This window comes from Canis lupus, chromosome 12, assembly GCF_003254725.2.
Source record: "Canis lupus dingo isolate Sandy chromosome 12, ASM325472v2, whole genome shotgun sequence".
Lineage (NCBI taxonomy): Eukaryota > Metazoa > Chordata > Mammalia > Carnivora > Canidae > Canis > Canis lupus.
Window position 1 is genome coordinate 1239322 of NC_064254.1, and position 22255 is coordinate 1261576.

Consider the following 22255-nt stretch of genomic DNA (forward strand, 5'->3'; position numbering starts at 1 on the left):
AAACAAAAATCAGTAATCAAAAGGACACCTGGGTGGCTCAGTGGTTGAGCATCTACCTTTGGCTCAGGGCATGACGGGGGAGGGGAGGGGGGGGCGGGCGCAGGATGGAGTCCTATATCCGGCTCCCTGCAGGGAGCCTGCTTCTCCCTCTCTCTGCATCTCTCACGAATAAATACAATCCTTTAAAAATAAAAAAAAAGTCAGTACTTGAAAAAATAAAACAGTGATTGAATTGACTGGAGTGGTCAGGGGACACTTACTGGTGCAGGCAAGCCTGGCATAGAGCTTGGGCAATTCCTGGTTCAGGGGATTGAAAGAATAGCTGGGGGCATTCCAGGCTGGGGCTAGCACCTGGAAGTGAACCAGACGGGCGGGTAGGTGACCCTATCCTGCCACCAGAAAGGGCTACCCCTTCTGGCTCAGGTAGGATTTGCATGTGGCCCCCAGACTTGTTTGGCCTTTCCCACAATAGCTTCCAGAAAAGTGAATAAAACACAAAAGAAGAAATTTGATTTATTTTTCAGCTCTCAGCTTCTCTCTCCCAAAGGCAGAGCCCACTGACTACAATCTGAGTGTTTGGAACCTGGACAGACCCCCAGAAGTAAAAGCTAAAGTGCCTAGGTCCAAGTTCAGACTTCAGCAATAGATCAGGATCAGACCTTACCAAGGTCAGAACTCAAGGTTCATGTATGTCCTCAGATCCCACTCCCAGGCCCTGTCTTTCTCCTCCTGCCTTCTCTCCTCTCTCCAGCTCAGTGTGGTCACCCGAGGGGCTCTCTCCCTCCCAGCTATGGCCCGAGTATCTCGGGCCAGAAAGTGTGTGACTCGGGGTTGGGGCACCGATCTGTAGCCTAATCCTTCCTGGTCCCTCTTGAGGACAGTGGGGATGGGGTTGGTGCGGCCCTCACCCCGGGGTCCCAGCCCCATTCCAGGCTCCCAGCCTCCCCTCAGCAGCAGCTTAAAGCCTGGGCTGGAGGCGGGCACCCCAAGGGGCAGGTTGGGGGACCTGAGATCACGAGGCAGTGACAGCAGGTGAGCAGTGGATGTCCAATGATTAGAGTCTTGGAAGTGAGCATTGCAGGTCTCGCAGTACTGGAAGGAAGGGGATTGGGACCTGTAGGGGAAAAAGAGAAAGAGATGAGGGCAGGGGAAGAGTGGAGGGAGTGGAGAGGGAGGCAGGCAGAGCGGGGTGGCAAGGTGGGAAGTCCTTCTAGCCTTTCTGCTAAGAAAGAAATTGCCTTCCAACCCACTTAGCAATGAGGGACCCAGAGGGGAACAGCTAGAAGAAATAGCAACCAGGCTTCACAAGATCTTGGGCAAGGCATAATAACTACAATTTATATATATATTTATATATGTATATTTATATATATATAGTTTAAAAAAAAATTTTTTTTTTTTATGATAGTCACAGAGAGAAAGAGAGAGAGAGGCAGGCAGAGACATAAGCAGGCTCCATGCACCGGGAGCCCGATGTGGGATCCGATCCCGGGTCTCCAGGATCGCGCCCTGCGCCACCAGGGATCCCCTATATATATGTATATAGTTAATCCCCTATATATATATATTAACTATATATATATATATATGGTAAACCGTCATCCTAACACTTTACATATATTGACCCATTAAATCCTCACAATTCTTTAACAGGTGCTCTTGTTACCCCCCATTTCTCAGATAAGGAAAATGAGGCACATAAAAATTAGGTTGCTTGACCAAGTAAGTAGAATCAGAATTTAAACCCAGGGAGCTGGGACACCTGGGTGGCTCAGCGGTTGAGCGCCTGCCTTTGGCCCAGGGTGTGATCCTGGAGACCTTGGATGAGTTCCACATCGGGCTCCCTGCAGGGAGCCTGCTTCTCCCTCTGCCTCTCTCTCTCTCTCTGTGTCTCTCATGAATAAATAAATAAAAATCTTAAAAAAACACACACACAAAAAAAACAGGGAGCTCACATTTACTACTACTCGATTCCATTGCCATATCAACCTACACTGGGGATCAGGGAGAGAATCTTTGAGTCTGTTCCGGAGCCTCTGGCATGGAGGGACTAGGAAGGGCAGAACACACTGAAAGATGGGCATGGGTTAAGGCTTCCTCTCACCGGTTCTCTGGATTCCTCGTCTCTCCGTGGCTCTCTCGGACCATGCGCGCCACCTCAGGAAAACCCGCTTCTTCAGCCAGCTGAGCAGCATCCTTGCCACCCAGCTCACAGACACCCACCCAGGCAGCTCCACGGCCCAGGAGATAGCGCACAGCAGCCCCCTGGCCTGCTCGAGCAGCACACATCAGGGGGGTCCACCAGAAGGCATCCCGAGCATTGATATTGCCCCCCGCTCCCCCTGCCTCGTGGGGATCCAAGAGCCTTCTTAGTTCTGCTAGGTCACCCTCCTGGGCTGCCCTCAGTATCCAATGGGTCATCTTGTCCTCTGCCTCAAGGGATCTCCTTTGTCCATGTCCTGCTGAGGCTCCTACAGCAGCTTCCCCCATCATTCTTCTCTTCTTCCTCTTTCTTTTCCTGTCAGGTTCAGGCTGAGATCTCTGGGATGCAGGGATGCTGCTCTCTTCTGCAATCAGGGCCTCATAGAAAGCCCGGGCTGCAGCCCCATTCAGGGTGGGCTCCAGCTCTTCAGGCTGTGACTGCTGCTGCCCATCTTTCCAGAGGTCACTGGGGTTGGTGGCCGGGGTGAAGGTGATGAGGGAGGGCCTGGACATGGCTTTTGGGAGAACTGAGACAATGAGACTAATTAAAGGGCGTATGAGACAAGCAAGCCAATCCCTTGGTGGCTCTGCACTGACCAGAACCACCTCCACAGATCTGCTGGGATGAGGAAAAGTAGCCTTTTCCAAGTCAAAAACCCGTCTTATACTCTAAGTGACCCCACAACCTAGGACCCTACAGGGCCTAAGGACCATAGGTCATGTGGAAAAACAGGGAGCCATACAATAACAGCCCATATCCCTCGTAAAGGTTAACTTAACAAAGATTTAATGAGAATTGCCCAGAGGCCCATCCCTATCCTCACCAATAAGTAAAAACAGCTTCTCTCTCAAACTACTTGATCACCAGGTAAGACGTGCAGTTAAGAAAACAATCAGCCTAGCCCTTTAAATCTTCCTTGATCCTATGTCAGGGTAGGGTCTTTCCAAACAAAAACAGACTTTTAACCTTCTCCGGATGCAAGAAGAAGATTTGGGGGAGAAACTCCAGTCTCTGTGGAGACCCCACAGGGTCTCTGTACCACAAAAATTTTATCTAAGCAAAGGTGCTGCCAGTCCAATAGCCACACGACCCAGACACACATGTGTGACTGAAAAAAAAATCAACCACCACAAAGCAGAACTTGAGGGTGCGGGCGTGTGCGAAGCGCCAGGCTGAGCCTTCGCACGGTGGGACCCTCCAGGATGCCACGTGCCCAGGCAGCGCGAGGACAGAGGCTCTGTCGGTTGGGGTCCTACTTCTACATAACGCCCCACAATGCCCTTCGCCTCCCGGAACGTGGCCCCCCACTCTGAGCGCAGTTTTTGGACCTGCGAAACCACCGAGTTAAGGAGGGCTCTGAGAAGGCGGGAGGAAACCTGTGGAATGCCCCGAAGCCGTGAAGTGAAATAACGTCACGCCACCCCTCACCATTATTCTGAGCAGGGTTCGAAGGTCACACTTAGTGCCCGCAGCAGAAGGCCCCATTCAAGCTCTGAGAGGAGATGGAAAAGTGCAAGGGGACGAGCAGCAGAATGGCTGGCGCCACTTCAGGTTAGCGCACAGGCCGTCCCAATTCTCACACCGCTCACCTCAGCCCAGCCCACTCTTCCCACGTCCCGCAAGCAAGGAGCCCGGCCTCACCTCCCGCCTGAGGAGACTAGACCCCGGGGTGAAGCACCGGCCCGGGTGGGGCCTCCAGTGGCGGGCCTGACTCTGGCGAGAGGCTCCGCAGGCAACAAGGACCCGGTGGGGTAGTCGGGGACGAGGTCAGCACCCTGGGCTGCCGGCAAACACCTGGGGCAGAGCCTCGCTGTGTGAGGGGAGTTGCAGGAATCCAGCCCTCCAGCCCCGTTCCTTCCCCGCCCCCTCCCGGCCCCTCAGTTGCGCGACCCTACGACTCTATTTCCCATACTCCCTGGCCCAGAACGGGGTACTGCGCTTCCGCTTCCGGTGGTATCCCGCTGCTCCCCACCCCCGAGCGTCTTGTTCCTGGGCCTCGCGACGCCAGGGTCGTTCGTGGGTCATCCTGGGATTCGTAGTTCGCCTGTTCTTCGCTTCGCCAGTTTCTCTTTACCTGGGACTCCATTTCCCGGCGTTCACTGCGGCGCCCGACCCTTGGCGCTTGCGCGTTGCCCTCTCCCCACCCTCCCCAATTTCCACACACACCGCCCCCCGCCCCCCCCCTCGCTACTTCGCCTGCCGCGGTCGGGTCCGCGGCCTGCGCTGTAGCCGTCGCGGTTCTTTGGAAGCAGCAACTCCCCTCCCCCACCCAGGTCCCGGTCCCGGTCCCCGCCCAGCCGGTGAGTCTGAGGTCGTTGCCGCATCGAGTCTTCCGTCCTTAGGCGCGGCACATGGGGTCTCCGCGCGTTGGTGTGGGGGTGGGGAAGGAAGTGACCCGGTCCGGCACCGGGGGAGGGAGGGTTGGCCTGAGAGGCGGGGTGTGGGGACTCCTGTGAGAGGGACCCAGGGCCACCTCCAGGTCGTGAGGGGAAAGGGTCCTGGCTTTTGCTTGGAAAGGATAAACTTCGGAACCCTTGGGAAAGGTGTCGGGGACATGCGGAGACCTGCGGGGTAGGGATCTCGAGCCGAGAGCCCTGCGAGGGAGGGACTTGACGTAAAGAGGAGAGGGTGCTGGTTTTCGGGATTGTTAGGGGTGTGGGTAGGACGGGTGAGCCTAGACCTGTCGGTTTTTCAGAAGTGGTGGGACTCCAAAGAGCCTCTAGTGAATAAGAGGAATTGGAGGCAGGTGCGCCAGGGTCTAGGATCCTTTAAGAAAAGGGGGCTCCAAATTCTTCCATGGTCGGGGAGCAGAGTGTGGGGAGGAGGGAAGGTACCAGAGACAGGGTGGGGGAGCTTGGCCTTTGTTTACCCTCTTTTTTTTTTTTTTCCCAGCTGACGTGAAGATGAGCAGCTCAGAGGAGGTGTCTTGGATATCCTGGTTCTGTGGGCTCCGTGGCAATGAATTCTTTTGTGAAGTGAGTTCTCAATCTCCCAGCTATGTCCGCACAAAGTTTGGCTGTATGTTTTTCCACATATTTAGCTTCTACTTCTCTTACAGGCTGTCATAGAAACTTTTTCCTGTCAAGGAAGAGTCCCTTCAGTAACTCCCCTCACTAATTTGTGAAGTGGCAAGACTTGCCCATCCCAAGCCTGTTACTGTCCAGCGGTGTAATATTGGAAAAGTCAACTTTATTACTACTACTACTACTACTGTTATTCTTATTATTATTGCTAGGCTTGTACTAGTAGTGCTTAATTTGGGAGCCTATTAGGATTAAAATGCCGTTTATCAAAATGTTTTGTAACAGGCAAAGTTTTGTGCTAATGATATAATGGATTATAACTGCCCACAGGACCCAAGCTGTTTAGTCGCTGCTTTTCTTAGAGTTCTAGCTGCCGGTAAGGAGAGGACAAAACTGGTCTGTAGAGATGGGATCAAGAATAGGAACAAGGATTTTAAAAGGAGTGTCTCGTTAAGGAAGAGATTGTTGTAGCTGCTTATCCTTAGGAAAGAAAAGCCAGAGCTTTTATGGGAAGGCAGTGTATGTGAACTGGGGAGAGAGACTCAAGGATTTCTGCTGAGTTGGTGTGGGGAATTAGGGAAAACAGAAGCAGTTGTGTTGGAAACAAGGCACCAATTAGAGCAATGTGCCCAGATCAAAGCTGAGGATTCTGCTATGGGTTTCTTCTTGACTTCCACATCCTGACAGGTGGATGAAGACTACATCCAGGATAAATTCAATCTCACTGGACTCAATGAGCAGGTGCCTCACTATCGACAAGCTCTAGACATGATCTTGGACCTGGAGCCTGGTGAGGCATCCTCGGGGTTATCTTTGTGTGTGTGTGTGTGTGTGTGGTTTTTCTTTTTTCTCCCAAATTCCTGTTGATCTGCTTCTTGAATTTCTAAATTTCCTTTTGGTTCTCTGATTGCTTTTGTCCTAAGTTCTGTACTTTATTTTGCTCTCTCATCTGACTTTTGCCTGGATTTGTGACAGCCTCATTCTACACTCTGATCCTGTAACTTGGCTCTCTCCCTTAATGTTAGTTTCCTCATGGATCTCATTTCCTGCTTACCTGTCTTGCCTTGCACCTTTCAGTCTAGAGTTCCAGCTTCTATGTTGATCTTTTTCATTTATGTGTTGAGAGAGTTGGGAGGGAGAGAAGAGAGTAAAGGCTGAAGAGGTATAGAGAGAAGGCAGAGCTGCCTTGGGTGGGTGGGTGGAAGGGCCAGAGGCCCAGGTTTCTGGGTCAAATGCCCAGGTGATGGGTGGCGCAAAGATGAGTAGCCAGCAGCCCCTGGAGGTGGATGGGGCACCTAAGAAAGCTGTAAGACAAGTGATTGCAATTGGCTGCGGCCATGTTTCAGATGAAGAGCTGGAAGACAACCCCAACCAGAGCGACCTGATTGAGCAGGCAGCCGAGATGCTTTATGGATTGATCCACGCCCGCTATATCCTCACCAACCGTGGCATCGCCCAGATGGTGAGGCCTCTCTGCTCCCACTTGACTCCTCTGAGGTAGTAAGGGAAACAGGTTCTTGCAGCAAGGAGTCACGTTTTCAAACTTGTCACAGATTATAGCTAAGAAGAGGGGAAGAGGGCGCCTGGGTGGCTCAGAGGCTGAGCGTCTGCCTTCGGCTCAGGTTGTGATCCTGGGGTCCTGGGATTGAGTCCCGCATTGGGCTCCCCGCAGGGAACCTGCCTCTTCTCTTGCCTGTGTCTGTCTCTCTTTCTGTCTCTCGTGAATAAATAAAATCTTTAAGAAAAAAAAAAGGAGGGGGAAGAACCCCAGAACCTGGGCCTGGGGATTAAATCCTAATTGGGGTTGTGCTGACTGAGGTATTTTCAGGGAGGGAGACGTGACCTTGGACAGGAATTTTTTGCAGTCTGCCTCTTCCTCAGGGAACAAACAGCAAATGGCTCTGATGGTCTGTAACTTGCCTACCTGGAGAAAAGGAAGCAGGGGAGTAGGAGGGCCCATCTGGCCAGCTTAAAATGGGCATCTGGACGGAAGGAGGCAGGAGTGGAGGACAGAGCAATGTGGGTTGGACTGAGGAGGGGATTGCCTCTTCTTTTCATACCTACCCACCGGCCCCTTTCATTTTATTCACCTCAGTTGGAAAAGTACCAGCAGGGAGACTTTGGCTACTGTCCCCGTGTGTACTGTGAGAACCAGCCAATGCTTCCCATCGGTGAGTGTTGGAGAAGGGAAAGGAGGCCTCATGAAATGGCCAGTCCTCTGGGAAGGAAATGGGGCTCAGCAAGTCTGAGCCTGAGTCTGGGAGGGTGGTGGGGCAGGCTCGGGGGTGCCTGGCCTGCTGAGTCTAGCTGTCTCCCAGGCCTTTCGGACATCCCAGGTGAGGCCATGGTGAAGCTCTACTGCCCCAAGTGCATGGACGTGTACACACCCAAGTCATCGAGGCACCATCACACGGATGGCGCCTACTTCGGCACCGGTTTCCCTCACATGCTCTTCATGGTGCACCCCGAGTACCGGCCCAAGCGGCCCGCGAACCAGTTTGTGCCCAGGTGGGGAGCAGGGATAGAGTTACCCAGGGTCAAAGGAAAGGTTTGGGATTCCCCAGAGAGAAGGGAGGACAGGGCATGGTCCTTTCTTGAGGTTTGCTTCTCCCAGAGCGAGTAACCTTGGGGAAGGTGTTTGCCTGCCTGTGCCTCAGTTCCCTTATCCATGAAATGGGGGTGATGACAGTACTTGACTGACAGGGCACATTTAAGTAGTGTGGTGCTTCGAATCATATTGGCACTTGAAGTCACCATTCAAATGATAACTGTTCTTGTCATCATCTTGGGTGCTCAACCTTTTGCCAGGAGAAAGTAGTTTAAAAGTGCAGTTTGGTATCATATTGAAACAAGTATGAATATGCGCACACACATAGATGCGATTACATGCATGTATGTATGTGTGTTTAAAGTAGGCTAGAATTTGAGTTTTAATGGTTGTTGAAGGTACATTTCCTAGTATTCTAGAGGGAAGATGTTTGGGAGCCACTGTCCTTAATCACTGAGCAGACTCATGGAGAAGCTGAGGTGGGGAGGTGGAAATACAGGCTGCTGACAAGGCCAGGGTAGGGCTCACCTTGCTGCCTCTCTGACCTCTACCCCTTCCCAGGCTCTACGGTTTCAAGATCCATCCAATGGCCTACCAGCTGCAGCTCCAAGCCGCCAGCAACTTCAAGAGCCCAGTCAAGACGATTCGCTGATTCCCCACCCTACCTGTCCCTCAGTCTTTGACATCTCCGATCCTTTGCTGCCACCCTTTCAGGAACCCTCTATGGTTTTTAGTTTAAATTAAAGGAGTCATTATTGTGGTGGGAATATGAAATAAAGTGGAAGAAAAGGCCATGAGCTGGTCTGCTGGTGCTTGGGGTTGGGGGACGGGAGGGTACTGCTGTGCTTCATTCCAGGGACCCTCATGGCCCAGCCCACCCTCAACGTGAAAACCAGCACAGATTCAGATTTGTGCCCACTGGATTTGGGTGATATTCTTAGCAGTAGAGCAGAATTTCTAGTATCAGATGTGGAGATGTGCAAGGCACAAGGAAAAGACCCAGGGGAAGATCAGATTTCAAAAACTAGAGACCTATTTGTTCTTTTTTGGCCACCTATGGCTGTATATTTGTACTGTAAGGAGTATAGTCAACAACAAAAATCTTCCAGTTTTTATTTTACAGGGCCCTGGTTCTGGCAAACAGAACTCTAAGGGGTGGAGAGAGAATGAGGTTCAGAATTGCTGCTGGGTGGTGTCTGTTCGCCCCCTGCTGGGGGAGCTAAGACATGCCCATCTCTGAAGAATGGAGATCCTAGGTACCTGGCCAGGTTTTCCCAGCACTGTAGGGACTGGTTTTATTGAATGGGGAGAACAGCAGGTGATACCAGAGGTAGAAGCTGATCCATGGACCCTTGAGGTGTGTGAATAGATATTTTCAGGACATGAGGGACAACAATAGCTGGATAAAGGCCCAAGTGTCCTTTGTCTGGGCCACTGTTCCCACGTTCAGGAACCCGACGCTTGTGGGTGAGGACGCACTGTCCTCCAGCCAAGTTAATAACTTCCTCCCCCAGTCAAGGAATATAGCTCTGCCCCTGCAGCAGCTCCTGCTCAAACTGTCTATCAAAACCACTCTGCAGCTCAGGATCAAGGAGCATGGTCACAGGAAGGTGGGGTTTCAGAATACCCCTCAGGGACTGCCCTTCTCCCCAGAATTCCATCATGAAAGCCCATATGCTTGTAGGTGTGCTGGTCATGGTGGGCTTCGCAGTGGGAAAAGGTAAGTGGGGGCCCAGGGGCAAGGAGAGAAGGGTGACAGTCCTGAGAGTCTGAGAGGGGTGGGGTTGTAGCCCTGGTTCATGGGTTGCCTGCAAGGCAGAGAACTTGGAATGAGCCAACACTCCCGTCCCTCCTGTCTTCTGCTGCTGCAGCTCCTGGTCCTGAAGTCCGGACCTGCCACCTCTGCCTCTTAGAAGACCCTTCTACAGGGTGCATTTCAGGGTCAGAGAAGTGTACCATCAGCAGCACGTCACCGTGCATGGTGATCACCATCTATTATGGTAAGTCAAGCCCCAGGAAGGGGCTGCTGGTGGGATAGCCCATGGCCCAGTCTCCTTTCCTCTCCTAAATGAGGGCTGCTTAGGGCCTGTGGTATAGGAATAGGACAGCAGGATCCCGGAAGGAGGAGTCTGGGGTTTTGGGGGTTCCACTAAGCCAGTTTTTCTGACCCCTTCTGAAGGAGTCTGGGATGGAAGTCAGGTCTTGGTGAGGGATTGGGAGAGTTTAGGGTGAGTATATCAGGTTTGGGGACTGTGGGAGACAGTGGGGGTTATTAGCTGTTCCCTCTTCTCCAGATACCAAGATTCGTTTCTTCATCCGAGGCTGTGGACAGTATAATTCCTACCGCTGCCAAGAAAAACGCAATACCTACTTCCCGGAGTACTGGTACCAGGCCCAGTGCTGCCAGTATGATTACTGCAACTCCTGGTCCAGCCCCCAGCTCCACAGCTCCCCTCTTGACCCCCCTGCTGGGACCTGGGGCCTGCCCCTCTCTGAGTCCCAGATCCAGTGGTTCTACCGGGCCCTGAACCTCTCGCTTCCCCTCCGCAGCTTCCATGCTGGGGGGGAGCCTGAATGCCTGGGTAACCTGGCCACCCTGCCCCTGAATCTGAGCTTATCCATTGCTGACCTGCGTCACATATATTTGTTTCTCAACAGTTCGGGACTTTTGGTTCTTCCCTGGACTAAGCCCTGATGCCTGAGCCTTGTGGATTTCACTCCATTACAGCATCTCTCCCCTAACACCACAGCTCCCTGTGCTGTCCTAGAACACCTACTTTCTCTGCTCTGTGATTTCTCTGGTCTCCATTCCCCTGTATTTTCAGTGTCTCTGGCTTTAGTGTCATTTTCTTCCTAGAAACTGGGATGCTGCACCTCCTAGAAAATAATGAGTTCAGAGTCTGCCCAGGCTGGCCTGGGGAAGGCACAGTGGCTTCCTGGTCCCCTTCTGGTCACCAGAGTCAGCCATGCCCCTCATCTTCCCAGTCCTCTGCCAATCTGGTCCCCTGCTGCCTCTGTTCAGATCTGTTTGTAGATCACATTCTACGCCTACCTTGAGACCCAGACTGAACTTGCAGTAAGAAGGGTAGACTAATGTGCACGTTTCCTTACTAGGCACTGTGGTGTCCCTGCCTCACTGTGTCTACTCCCACCTGCTTCTCTGGTCACCTTGCCCTGGTCACCTGCTTCTCTCCTCTCGTTGCAGTCCGTGGTCTCAGTCCCACTCCGCATCACTGAGTCCTGAAACCCGCTTCCATAGATGCCAGGGGAGAGGAGAGGGTCCCCCCTGCTCTGCTCCACATCTCCTGCTTGTTCTCCACAAACTCCACAATAAATGGACTGGGCTAAGTCTGTGTCACACTGTTTATGGGGTCAGGCTCAGGTATGGGCAAGTATAGACCAGTTCAAGTTGATTGGGCATGGGGATCAAACCGTCTACAGCCTGACCCACTCCACTTGGCCTTTGTGGCTTCCTCATGGCTTGCTCCCAAAGAGCCTATATCCATCCCACCTTCCACTTAGCTAGAGGTCTGTTCAGCTATGAGGATTATGACTTCTCTCAGCCTTTGACTTACCCCACAGGGCTGCCTGGCTGGTTCAGTCAATAGAACATGTGACTCTTGATTTTGGATGGGTTTTTTTTTTGTTTTGTTTTCCTTTTTTTTTTTTTTTTTTTTTTTTTAAATTTTTTTTTTAATTTTTATTTATTTATGATAGTCACACAGAGAGAGGGAGAGAGAGGCAGAGACACAGGCAGAGGGAGAAGCAGGCTCCATGCACCAGGAGCCCGATGTGGGGTTCGATCCTGGTCTCCAGGATCGTGCCCTGGGCCAAAGGCAGGCACCAAACCGCTGCGCCACCCAGGGATCCCTGTTTTGTTTTCTTTTAAAGATTTTATTTGGGATCCCTGGGTGGCGCAGCGGTTTGGCGCCTGCCTTTGGCCCAGGGCGCGATCCCGGAGATCCGGGATCGAATCCCACATCGGGTTCCCGGTGCATGGAGCCTGCTTCTCCCTCTGCCTGTGTCTCTGCCTCTCTCTCTCTCTCTCTCTCTCTGTGTGACTATCATAAATAAATAAAAAAAAAAATTAAAAAAAAAAAAAGATTTTATTTATTTATTCATGAGAGACACAGAGAGAGGCAGAAGGAGAAGCAGGCTCCAGGTAGGAAGCCCATGGGACTCGATCCTGGGTCTCCAGGATCACACCCTGGGCTGAAGGCGGGGCTAAACCGCTGATCCACCAGGGCTGCCGATCTTGGAGTTTTAAGTTCAAGCCCCACATTGGGTGTAGAGATTGCTTCAAAATAAAATCTTCAATCAAAAACGAAAACAAATTTGCCCTACAAAACCTAGAAAGTTAAACCCCTTAGATGGCTTTTCTATCTAAGAGAGGAGGAAAAATGCTTTTAAATCAGGAAAATTCAGGAGCAGAGCAAACAGCCCAGGTATCTGAGTTACCTGGTACTGAGGGACCTGGCTTCTTGCCTGCTGTTCTTTTTAGGATCCTGGCACCCAGAACCCCTCAGTAAGGAGTTAGGGTGGACGTTGTTCGGTGATACACAGATGGAGCTGCAGTGGTTAGATCTTTCATTTTAATATTTTATTTTTGGAAAAAGCACAAACGGGCAGCCCCGGTGGTGCAGCGGTTTAGCACCGCCTGCAGCTCAGGGCGTGATCCTGGAAACCCGGGATCGAGTCCCACGTCAGGCTTCCTGCATGGAGCCTGCTTCTCCCTCTGCATATGTCTCTGCCCCTCTCTCTCTCTCTCTCTCTCTCTCTCTCTCTCTGTCTCTACGAATAAATAAGTAAATCTTAAAAAAAAAAAAAAGCACAAGCATACAGAAAGCAATAATGAATATTCATAAGTTTTTCCATACAGCTGGTAAACACACTGCTGTGGGCAGCCAGGTGCCTGCCATTCTGAATCTCTAACTCAGTGCTGGGGATGTGCTTTTTATGAAAAGTAATGCAGCTTTGTGGTTGGGAGGCCTAATCCCAGCTCCTCTGACACTTGGGCAAGTTGGTTTCTGCCTCACTTTGGTCACCTGTCAAGGATGACAGGTACCTGGTACCTCAGGATTGAAAGAATGCATGTAGTGTGTGTACAAGTGAAAATTAGAGCCTCCAAAATAGATACGTGCCTTGGGGGAAAAGGTACATATGGATTGTGGCATTTGTATATGTACATATTTATTATTACTACTACTATTTTTTTTTATGATAGGCACACAGTGAGAGAGAGAGAGAGGGAGGCAGAGACACAGGCAGAGGGAGAAGCAGGCTCCATGCACTGGGAGCCCGACGTGGGATTCGATCCCGGGTCTCCAGGATCGCGCCCTGGGCCAAAGGCAGGCGCCAAACCGCTGCGCCACCCAGGGATCCCTACTTTTTAAAGTAATCTCTATCCCCAACATGGAGCTCAAACTCACGACCCCAAGATCAAGAGTGATGTGCTCTGCCAACTGAGCCAGGCAAGGTGACCCTGTGGCCGATCTTTAAACCTTTTTGGCAAAACGTACAGAAGCTTCCACATACTATAACTTGAGTTTTTGTAAACCACATAGCTGTGTTACCAGTCCTCGTCAGTATAAAGGCCTTTATCACCACCCAGAGCTTCCTTGTGCATCCTGTCTTCCCAGGCACTTCTCCCAATTCAGCCTGGTTGCTGTTGTCCTGAGTAATAGCTGCTTAGAGGAATTTGGTTGGCATTTGATACAAATGGCATCCTACAGCATACACTTACACAACATTCTGTACATATGTTAACAGAGCTTCATGGCTCCTTAATGGCCTGTGCTCTGGCAGGAAGTGCCAATATAATTTGAAAGGTCAGGAAGAAGTTGGAGGTACAAAAACCTGGGTGCACCTTTCCTCATCACCTCTGACCTCAGTGTAGAAAGAAGTCTGGGTTTACACAACTCTAGCAAGTCAAACTAGAGGACAGTCTCAGGCTGAGGAGCCCAAGGCCCAAAATTCTGCAGTAATTTCTCACACCGTTGAAGTGGGAAGCTGAGCCCAGGATCAGGCCTGGGCTCCACTAGACTTAGCGACTTCCACAGAATGCCTCCCCTACCCTCTGCCTGGGCCCATGCCTCTCAGCTCCGCTCCCACCAGCATCCCTCTTTTCCTCCTGTGGACCTCCCCTCCAATCCTCACACAGCTCTGGGTTTCACCCCACTGCCCTTTTTGCCTTTACTGCGGTGTGGAGCTTCCAGTTCCTTTTCACTGTTTTGTGCCTAGAACTGAATCCAAGATGTGGAGACCAGGCAGGAGCAGAGCTCAGCAGAGCAGGAGCCCTTTACCTGCTGCCACAGTGGGGCAGTCAGGCAGGACCTCAGCCTCCACCACTACCAGAAGAGAGACAAGCCATAGAGTTTGTACACCAATTTATTTGGGAGGAACACCTGGGGACTTGAGGCGAGACTGGCTTGTGGTGGGAGATGGGGCAAAGCCGGGCAAAGAAGCAGCTGAGAGGTGGGAGAAGAGGACAAAAGCTGTCAGACCGTGAGGACTTGAAAACTCAGACTTCTGGAGAGGGAGCCTGGGGGAGGGGCAGAGTGGGAGTCGGGGAGCTTGAGGGGTGTCAACTAAGAGACAGGGCTGGGGGCCAGTAACTTGAGAGAGGCAGGGAGGGCTGGTAAAAAGGATTGGAAGTTGTCCTGGCTGTGCCAGCCAACTGGAAATCAAGAAGATGGATGGCAACTGGCAGGATTTTATTCCACAAGTCTTTGCAGAAATTCTAAGGAATGTAGAAGACTCTGTTCTGAGGGTTATTGCAGAACTCCCGGAGGCAGCATCGAGAAAATATCCAGAAGCCAAACACTGGAGAAGAGCGGGTATATGAACAATCACTCATCTGCTCCTTGTGGCGGCAGTCACTCACCATGATGTCAGAACCGCTGCTGCCTGTGGGGAAGGATGGCAGCATCCAGTGATAACTGATGTCCCAGTTCCCGGGCACAGCCTCAAACCCCTCCTTCCCCTCACTCCACATGGACTTACCATCACTGCTCCCACACCCTTCCCTGGACCCCCAAAAGGCAGATTCCTGAAACTGGGAGGGGGCAGGGAATGCCCGGGAGTCACCAGCAATGGATTCCGTGGAAGGTCGGTGGGAAAGAGCCATTCAATGGTTGGATGGTTGGAGGGGGCTGAGTAGGGTTTTGCTGAGGGAGAACCAGCACTTCAGGACCATCTAAGTTGGGAGATGTATTTATCAGTGGTCAGATTGCAAAGAAATGGTGTTTGTCATCATTTTATGGATCAAAAGTAAGAGAAGGGGCAGCCTGGGTGACTCAGCGGTTTGGCGCCGCCTGCAGCCCAGAACGTGATCCTGGAGACCTGGGATCCAGTCCCATGTCAGGCTCCCTGCATGGAGCCAGCTTCTCCCTCTTCCTGTGTCTCTGCCTCTCTCTCTCTCTCTAATAAATAAATACATAAAATAAATACATAAAATCTTTTTTTAAAGTATAATAAAAAGATTTGAGTTTTGATTTGAAGGCAATTTCATGCAGTGAAAGAGAGCACCATCTCTGGGATCACCACACATTGTGACTCAGCTTTTAAGAGACTTGGCCAAGGTAACTGACCTTTTGTGCTTCCGTTTCCTCATCTGTAAAATGGGGATAATAACAATTCCTATCTCAGAGGGCTGTAAGTGCTTAGAACAGTGCTCGCATATAATACATGTTTTGTGGTTGTTAAAAAGGGTAAGGGAGGGGTGCCCAGCTGGCTCAGTCTTAGAGCATGTGACTTCTTGATCTAGAGGTTGGGAGTTAAGCTGCAGTTAGCGTTGAGCCAACTTAAAAAAAAAAAAAAATGAACAAAAGAAAAAAGGAGGGATTGTGTGGAAGAACAGGCATGGGGGGGCAGCCCAGGTGGCTCAGCAGTTTAGTGCCGCCTTCAGCCCAGGGTATGATCCTGGAGACCTGGGATCGAGTCCCATGTCGGGCTCCCTGCATGGAGCCTGCTTCTCCTTCTGCATGTGTCTCTGCCTCTTTCTCTCTGTGTGTGTGTCTTTCATGAATAAATAAATAAAATCATTAAAAAAAAAAAGAACAGGCATGAGGAACAGGGAAATATAGTAAATTTTCAGCAAGTTGAAAATGAAATGGGGGGGCGGGGGGGATCCCTGGGTGGCTCAGCGGTTTGGCGCCTGCCTTTGGCCCAGGGCGCAATCCTGGAGTCCCGGGATCAAGTCCCGCATCAGGCTCCCTGCATGGAGCCTGCTCCTCCCTCTGCCTGTGTCTCTGCCTCTCTCTCTCTGTCTATCATAAATAAATAAATCTTAAAAAAGAAAAAGAAAAAAATGAAATGGAGCTGTCCAGAGGCCATTCGACATGACAGTTTGGCCTAACATTCAAATTCAGGAGGAAGCAGAGCAAATCCTGTGGGGAGAGCGAGCAGCAAGATAGCTAAGGCCCAGACTCTGGCGAACATGAACCCTGAAGGGTCAAGGAGAATAAGGCGAGACCCAGTGAAAGAGATTGGGAAAAAGCCGTGGACGAGGCAGAGATGTCTGTAGCAACGGTGGCTGACAGGCAGGGAGAAGGCAGCCTGAGGACAGACTGGGGGACCTGGTCATCACAAGGGTCCCCCACCAAGGCTCCGTGCTGTCAGGAAGGCAGAAGCCAGTCGGTTGCAGGCTGAAGGAACAAGAGGTTGGAAGCAGAGACAGAGAGTGAGTGGCTCTGAAGGTAAGGAAAGAGAAACAATGATGGAACAGAGTCTAGGGGTTGCAGGACCCCCAAGGTGAGGTGCAGCCGAGATGCAATTTGGTAATGGACTGAGCCAAAGGCAAGCAGCTCACTGTTCTTTATGAGGAGAGTCATGCAGCTGCTGCCAGGCGGGGCGAGGCAGATGTCAGATCCCAGAAGGCATCCCAACTCCTTGGTCTCCAAGAGGCATCGATAGCAGCGCAGGTATTTGGGGAACTGAACTGGATGAGGGAATTCAGGATCAAAATTACCTAGAACACAGAGAAACACTGACTCCAAACCCACTTAGTTTCCAGGCTCATCGCCCCACTGTTCCCTCTATCTTCCCATCTCAGAAAACCATAAAACCACCAATTCTTTAAAAGCATCCAGCTTGGGATGCCAGGGTGGCTCAGCGTTGAATGTCTGCCTCTGGCTCAGGGCGTGATCCTGGAATCGAGTCCCACATCGGGCTCCCTGCATGGAGTCTGCTTCTCCCTCTGCCTGTGTCTCTGCCTCAGGGTCTGTGTGTCTCTTGTGAATAAATAAATCTTAAAAAAAAAAAAATCTGGCTTAATCCTCTACCAGAGACTTTAGTCCTTGTTAAAATCTCCATTCTGGGATAATAAAGAACTCAATAAAAAATTCATTCACTCATTCAATATATTTGAGGTACTAAAGTGTGCCCAGCACCCTGTAAGCTTTTACATTCACAGGTTAGGCAGGGGCAGCTCATTCCAGCTTTGGGAAGTTCTGTGAGGATTGGTTCTTCCTCTGGGACCCCCCACTCCTATGGACTTGCTTCTGAATATGCTTTCTTAATCTGTAATGTTCAGAAGTGAAAACAAGATCGCATCATCACAGGACAGGAGGAATCCATGCTTTGTGCCAACAGCAGACTTCAAGCAACCTACCGCCACATTCTTTCTTTGGTGGTCTTATCACTGGAAAGATTCCTATTAAACTTTGTCTACCAAGGCCCTCCCCAACCACATGTCTGTACACCTCCCTCTTCTCTGGTTCCAGGCCCAGACCACATGTTACTGAATCCCCAGGCCCAGCGGAGCACTTGGTGCGAGGCAGATAGAGAACAAACACTTTGAATCCTGTTTCTACATAAGTCCTGTTTTTCAGCCAAGTGAACAAGAGATTATCAGGCTCGATTGAGGCTTGTTCTACTCTGTGGATCCCATCCTGGTTCTGTCATTTAGCATGTTCCCGGAACCCTCCCTATTCTGCACTGCCCCACATTTGAATGGGGTTCCTTCAGTATCTCCAGGTCACTGCTATTGAGACAGCCCTGGAGTGATACCAAGAAATCTCCCTCAGAGTGAACATCAGCCCATCACCAGTCCCTAGGCATTATCCCACCAAGCCCATCCATCCCACCTCTCCTCCTGCCTGGGTTTACCTGACCATCCTGGGCAGATGTACCCAGACACCTGGTGTCTGTGGGTTTCTCTATCCAGCCGACCAGGAGGTCTTTACAGCCACTTACCAAACACCAAGCTCATCCTGACCAGCACTATTAAGAGGATCACGTACAGGGCTTGAGAGGTGCTGGGAAGGCACCCATACTCCGCGCCCATACTCCGGCTACCTTCAAGGCCTGCGGTAAAATGCATGACTGCCTAACAGCCTTCAGTTGGGGGCTTATATTAGTGGAAGAGAAATTGGTCAAGAGGAAGGAAACAGGTAACACCCATTTGGGGTGGAAATCAGTGCCAAAATAGCCAGAGGGACAGAGTGTCCTCACCCACGGCCACTCTAAGGCCTAACATCCTGGCTTGGGAACAGAACTCTGGCAAGAGGGGAATGGGAGGGAAACTTTCATATTCATCCTACAGAAGTGTATTGAATCACTGTATCAGGTGTTGGGATACAACATTGCACAAGATCCCTGCCCTCGCAGAGCAGTCTAGTGGGGAAGACAACAAAGAATAACGGGGGAAAGGGGAGCTCCTGGGGCGTCCAACGCACTGACCAAAGGAGTGGCAAGATCATTGTTCTGTTGGTCCAAGACTGCGGAGGCCGGGGAAACCGGCTAGGAAGCTATTGCAGGGTCCAGTCACAAGACGGCAGCCTGGTCTAGCGGAAGGGAGGCAGGGCCCCCCCAGAAATGAAGGACTCCGGCATCCTTAGAAGGAAGACTGGACAGATTTGGAGTTAGACTGAAAATAGAGAGGGAAGGTCGGGGATAGGCTTGCACAAGGAGGTGATTGGTGGTACCATTTCCAAGATGGGGAGAATGTGGGACAGTCAGAAATCCCAAAGCGAGGCCACGCCGGTGCCCAGCGACCTCTTCCGTCCAGGGGCCTGTGGGCGCCGGGGAGCCCGCACCTCTCTCCTGCCCGCCCCACTCCGCTCCGCCGAAGCTCGACTGCAGCTCAGTGGCTCTCATCTCCGCGCCCACAGGCCCGGCGCCGAGCGCTCGCCCTCCGAGCTTGACTGCACTCGGGGCCCCCGGGAGGATGCGGGGGCGGCCCCCAGGCCAAGCTGCGGTCCCCGCCGGGTGGCTGGGAAGAAACCCTGGGAAGCACCGGCCGGCGTCGGACCCAGGCGTGCACCCCCGACGGGCGCCCAGAACTCCGCGGCTCCCTCGGAAGGCGGCGCTGCGGCGCTACGGAGCCCGCCCGGCGGGAGCGAGCGCAGGCGGGGGCGCAGCCGGCCGGGCTCCTCCACCTGCCGGTTCACCGCCTGCCGCTCCAGGTCAGTGTCTCGGAGACTCGGGGTTTGCACGTTAAGGGGTGCAGAGCTCTGGGAAGAGCTGGGAGTACAGGAGCGAACCGCCTGCTCCCGTTGCCAGTCTGGGGCTTCGGGCTGCGGCCCTGCGGGAGGGAGCGCTGCCTCCTTACAGTCCCGGACCAGCCCAGAGCCCCCCGGCCTCGGGGACCTGATGGGGACGATGGGAAGAGATGGACGGAGACTCGCGCCAAGGAAGACGCTCGGCAAAGAAGAAACACGGAAGGAAAGCACACCACTGCGCTTCCAGGAGCCTTGGGATGTACGAAGGAAGAAAATGGTATTGCTGGAAACTCAAGAGTAATGAAGACGGGGAGGAGCGCCTGGCAGCAGCCTAAATGCGGACTGAACGACTGGTAGAGGAGAATCCGCGCCGGCTCCTCTTGGAGCGAAGGGGCCCAGGGCAGCCAGGAGGGAGTTTCACAGAGTCCTCGGAACCCCTTTCTGGAACACAATCGCCGCTGAAGGTCCCAGCTCTCGGGAGTTAGGGATAAGTGAGCTGCGCGCCCACGGAGTCACCCTGAGGAGTTAGAGACCCGAGGCCGAGCGCGGAGCCGGAGGAACACGCGGCTGGTGTTCGGCGGCCGGGGGGGGCCCGGAGCCGTGTCCTCCGGCAGCGCGTGGCCTCAGGGCCGTCCGCGCCGCTCCGGCCTGTTCCGTGCTGTTCCCCCGGCTCCGCGCGCAGAGCCCCGTGTGTCGGTGGCCTCGGTGGCCTCGGTGGCCTCGTGACCCTTGCGGAGGCGGCCTTCCCGGGGTGCGGAGGCGGGGCGCTGCTGTGGCCGCGTGGGGACGCCGGCGGGGCCCGAGGGGCCGAGCGAGGGAGGTGGGGCCTGAGGACCGAAGGCCGAGGTCGGGCCGCGGCGGGACAGCAGGGGCGGGAGCGGCTGGAGGAGCGATCTTTAGCCCGAACGCAAATGAATGAAAAAAGGACGGACTCGGTTCCCGAGGGAGTTGGGATGGCCCGTTGAGCGGGCGGACGGGGCAGAGGTGCCCGGCCTCCCTCGAGCCAGCCGGCGGGGGCGGGGGCGGGGGCGGGGGCGGAGCAAATCCTCGGCCCTGACGCCGAGTCCAGAGCCCGCTCCCGCAGCTCCCGGGGCGAGCCTGGGCCTGGGAGACGGGGAGGGATGGGGGACAGCCCAGCGCGGGGCCCACCATTTCCCAGGTTTCCCGCTAATTCTTCTTTGTCCCAGCCCCCCCCCCCCCTTCCAGTGTGCCCAGCTCCTCGGGGACGCCTGGCCGTCTGGGCCTTCCTTATCCCTCCCCTGTAAGGCAAGGTCCAAAGCCCCAGCAGATGTGCGGTCTGCATCTCAGCTGTTCTTTTCCGAAATCTGTATAGGGTGAGGAGTGGACAGGCAGCTGGTCCCACTCTGATGGGTGTTCTGAAAACAAACACCCGATGTGAGATTTATCAGGTGGGGCGTAATTTAAGGAGGTAGACTGAGGCCCATGGGTGGAGGGGGGTCCAGGATTCAAATGTTAAACCTCCCCTCTCCTCACCAACTTCCAATATCCAAGGGTTCCTCATGCTATCCACTGTTCTTTATAGTATGTGCAGGAAGAAGGGGGGTGGGGGGAGTGGTGGTAGAGGCAGGTCAACAGAGTCCAGAGTCCCTAGTAGCCTGGTCAGGGAGAGTCCTTTGTCTCCAGGGTGTGGAAGGTGGGTCCAGGTGCCCCCTATTTGCATTCAAGGAGGTGGTTAACTGAACAGACTTGTTTTCCAAGGGAATAACTAAGTGTTCTGGTGGATCAGGGAGGGTGAGGTTCAGAACCATGCAGCTGGTCCTATAGCTTCATGCTCCACACTTTGCACCCTGTTCACACCAAGGACAGGGACAGAGGAATGCAGTGCCAGTATCAACTCTCCAGTATTTGCTAAAGGTAGAGCATTCTGGAGCTGTGGCCACCTCCTCTTTTAACCCCAAGTACCAGGTATCGTATCACCTGACAAGTCTCCGATCACTCTTCCAGTGAAGACTTGGAATGCCCCTGCCTAAGGAGCTGCTGAGCTGGTGTGGGCAGACAGCCTCTGCCCCAGAGACTGCAGAGAAGCCTCATGCCCTGGGGTTCCAGGAGACACTCAAGTTAGCCAGAGGCCATCTAGGACATCAGAGCATTATTAGTGGCCCATGTTAAGCCTGTTCAAACCCTGGTAGACCAAGGGGCACATATGTGGGGGAGTTTCATCTAGAAAAGGGGTTTTCAAAGGGGAAGGTGGCCAGGCAACATACAGATGGGTGGAAGTGGGGCCCATTCTGTTCCATGAAATCCAAGGATTGGAAATAGGACAGAATTAGGGGAAACCGATTTCCTCAGGTTCAACCTAAGGATTTTCTTCTGACAGCTGTCCAGAAAGGTGAAGGGTGGCTCTGAAAGAACATAAGCCCAAAAAAAAAAAAAAAAAGAACATAAGCCCTTGGTGCCCAGGCAGGTGGGGCACCAGGCAGGGGGTGCCAGGTCCCTGGCAGGGCCTGTTGTTAGACTGCAACCGATGTGTGAAGAGAGGTTTGATGACACTGAGGTGTGCAGGGTTTGCTTGCATGAGACGTGGGGAGTGGGCTGATCTTCACCACCCCCCCACGCCCCAGGGAATAGCAAGAGCTGAGCAAGGAACCCTGCGGACACTGATGGTGAAGCCATGTGGGGTTGAATCTGGAAATCTGTAGAAGATTCTCAAGTAGGGGAAACCAGGTACTAGAAGACACTGTGTAAGTGACAAACCCATGGAGTTGTAAGCAAAGGGGGCAACCGTGAGTTCCTGGGGTGGCAGCAGGGTTACACAGGAAGGACTGTGTTGCAGCCTGGGGAGGCTGTACGTGGTGATACTACTAGACACACCAGCAAACGGGGAGGCCTGGGGACCCACCACGTGCAGACAGATCGGCTTGGGGGCTGCAGGCCTAGGGGAACAGTGAGGATGAGGAGGGTTACATTGGCTGGTTGGGGTTGGGTTGCCCAAAGCACGGCCTTCTGTGGCTTCAGCTGTCCCCACTCCCAGCTCCAGGCTCCTGTGGACATCTGGGAAGTCAAACAATTAACCAGCCTG

At 52.9% G+C, this 22255-nt stretch overlaps 4 protein-coding genes across 8 annotated transcripts; 2 read left to right on the forward strand and 2 right to left on the reverse strand.

The window, feature by feature from the left end:
- Nucleotides 1-488: 488 nt before the first annotated feature.
- On the reverse strand, nucleotides 489-4250 carry GPANK1 (G-patch domain and ankyrin repeats 1). 2 transcript variants are annotated; one of them, XM_025418200.3, is made up of 3 exons: nucleotides 3845-4250; nucleotides 2105-2729; nucleotides 489-1114 (listed from the first exon to the last, which is right to left on the reverse strand). In XM_025418200.3, exons 2-3 carry the CDS (start codon nucleotides 2713-2715, stop codon nucleotides 670-672), a joined length of 1056 nt encoding a protein of 351 aa, XP_025273985.1. In that variant the 5' UTR covers nucleotides 2716-2729; nucleotides 3845-4250; the 3' UTR covers nucleotides 489-669. The 2 variants fall into 2 exon arrangements, with proteins under 2 accessions (XP_025273985.1, XP_025273986.1); XM_025418201.3 differs by lacking the exon at nucleotides 3845-4250 and adding an exon at nucleotides 3027-3476.
- On the forward strand, nucleotides 3524-8568 carry CSNK2B (casein kinase 2 beta). 4 transcript variants are annotated; one of them, XM_049091947.1, is made up of 8 exons: nucleotides 3524-3545; nucleotides 3645-3754; nucleotides 5096-5178; nucleotides 5914-6016; nucleotides 6573-6688; nucleotides 7322-7397; nucleotides 7545-7734; nucleotides 8336-8568. In XM_049091947.1, exons 2-8 carry the CDS (start codon nucleotides 3706-3708, stop codon nucleotides 8424-8426), a joined length of 708 nt encoding a protein of 235 aa, XP_048947904.1. In that variant the 5' UTR covers nucleotides 3524-3545; nucleotides 3645-3705; the 3' UTR covers nucleotides 8427-8568. The 4 variants fall into 4 exon arrangements, with proteins under 4 accessions (XP_048947904.1, XP_025273987.1, XP_025273989.1 ...); XM_025418202.3 differs by lacking the exon at nucleotides 3524-3545 and having other exon boundaries at nucleotides 3556-3754; XM_025418204.3 differs by lacking the exons at nucleotides 3524-3545; nucleotides 3645-3754 and adding an exon at nucleotides 4345-4503.
- A 138-nt stretch (nucleotides 8569-8706) lies between these two features.
- Nucleotides 8707-11122, forward strand: LY6G5B (lymphocyte antigen 6 family member G5B). The gene is made up of 3 exons (XM_025418206.3): nucleotides 8707-9494; nucleotides 9646-9774; nucleotides 10069-11122. Exons 1-3 carry the CDS (start codon nucleotides 9371-9373, stop codon nucleotides 10467-10469), a joined length of 654 nt encoding a protein of 217 aa, XP_025273991.1. The 5' UTR covers nucleotides 8707-9370; the 3' UTR covers nucleotides 10470-11122.
- A 3021-nt stretch (nucleotides 11123-14143) lies between these two features.
- On the reverse strand, nucleotides 14144-18966 carry LY6G5C (lymphocyte antigen 6 family member G5C). The gene is made up of 3 exons (XM_035697861.2): nucleotides 17969-18966; nucleotides 16584-16742; nucleotides 14144-14680 (listed from the first exon to the last, which is right to left on the reverse strand). The coding sequence occupies exons 1-3, from the start codon at nucleotides 18093-18095 to the stop codon at nucleotides 14514-14516; spliced, it is 453 nt and encodes a 150-aa protein (XP_035553754.1). The 5' UTR covers nucleotides 18096-18966; the 3' UTR covers nucleotides 14144-14513.
- Nucleotides 18967-22255: the final 3289 nt, after the last annotated feature.

Coding starts and splice junctions, on each gene's coding strand:
- GPANK1 (XM_025418200.3), bottom strand. CDS start 2,715: ATGTCCAGGCCCTCCCTCATCACCTTCACCCCGGCCACCAACCCCAGT. Junction 1,115..2,104: donor ACGAGGAATCCAGAGAACCG/GTGAGAGGAAGC, acceptor TTTCCCCTACAG/GTCCCAATCCCCTTCCTTCC.
- CSNK2B (XM_049091947.1), top strand. CDS start 3,706: ATGGAAAAGTGCAAGGGGACGAGCAGCAGAATGGCTGGCGCCACTTCA. Junction 3,755..5,095: donor AATGGCTGGCGCCACTTCAG/GTTAGCGCACAG, acceptor TTTTTTTCCCAG/CTGACGTGAAGATGAGCAGC. Junction 6,017..6,572: donor GATCTTGGACCTGGAGCCTG/GTGAGGCATCCT, acceptor GCCATGTTTCAG/ATGAAGAGCTGGAAGACAAC.
- LY6G5B (XM_025418206.3), top strand. CDS start 9,371: ATGGTCACAGGAAGGTGGGGTTTCAGAATACCCCTCAGGGACTGCCCT. Junction 9,495..9,645: donor GGGCTTCGCAGTGGGAAAAG/GTAAGTGGGGGC, acceptor CTGCTGCTGCAG/CTCCTGGTCCTGAAGTCCGG. Junction 9,775..10,068: donor GGTGATCACCATCTATTATG/GTAAGTCAAGCC, acceptor CCTCTTCTCCAG/ATACCAAGATTCGTTTCTTC.
- LY6G5C (XM_035697861.2), bottom strand. CDS start 18,095: ATGCATTTTACCGCAGGCCTTGAAGGTAGCCGGAGTATGGGCGCGGAG. Junction 16,743..17,968: donor CAGGATGAGCTTGGTGTTTG/GTAAGTGGCTGT, acceptor TCTGTGTTCTAG/GTAATTTTGATCCTGAATTC. Junction 14,681..16,583: donor GACTCTCCTCATAAAGAACA/GTGAGCTGCTTG, acceptor CCTTCCCCACAG/GCAGCAGCGGTTCTGACATC.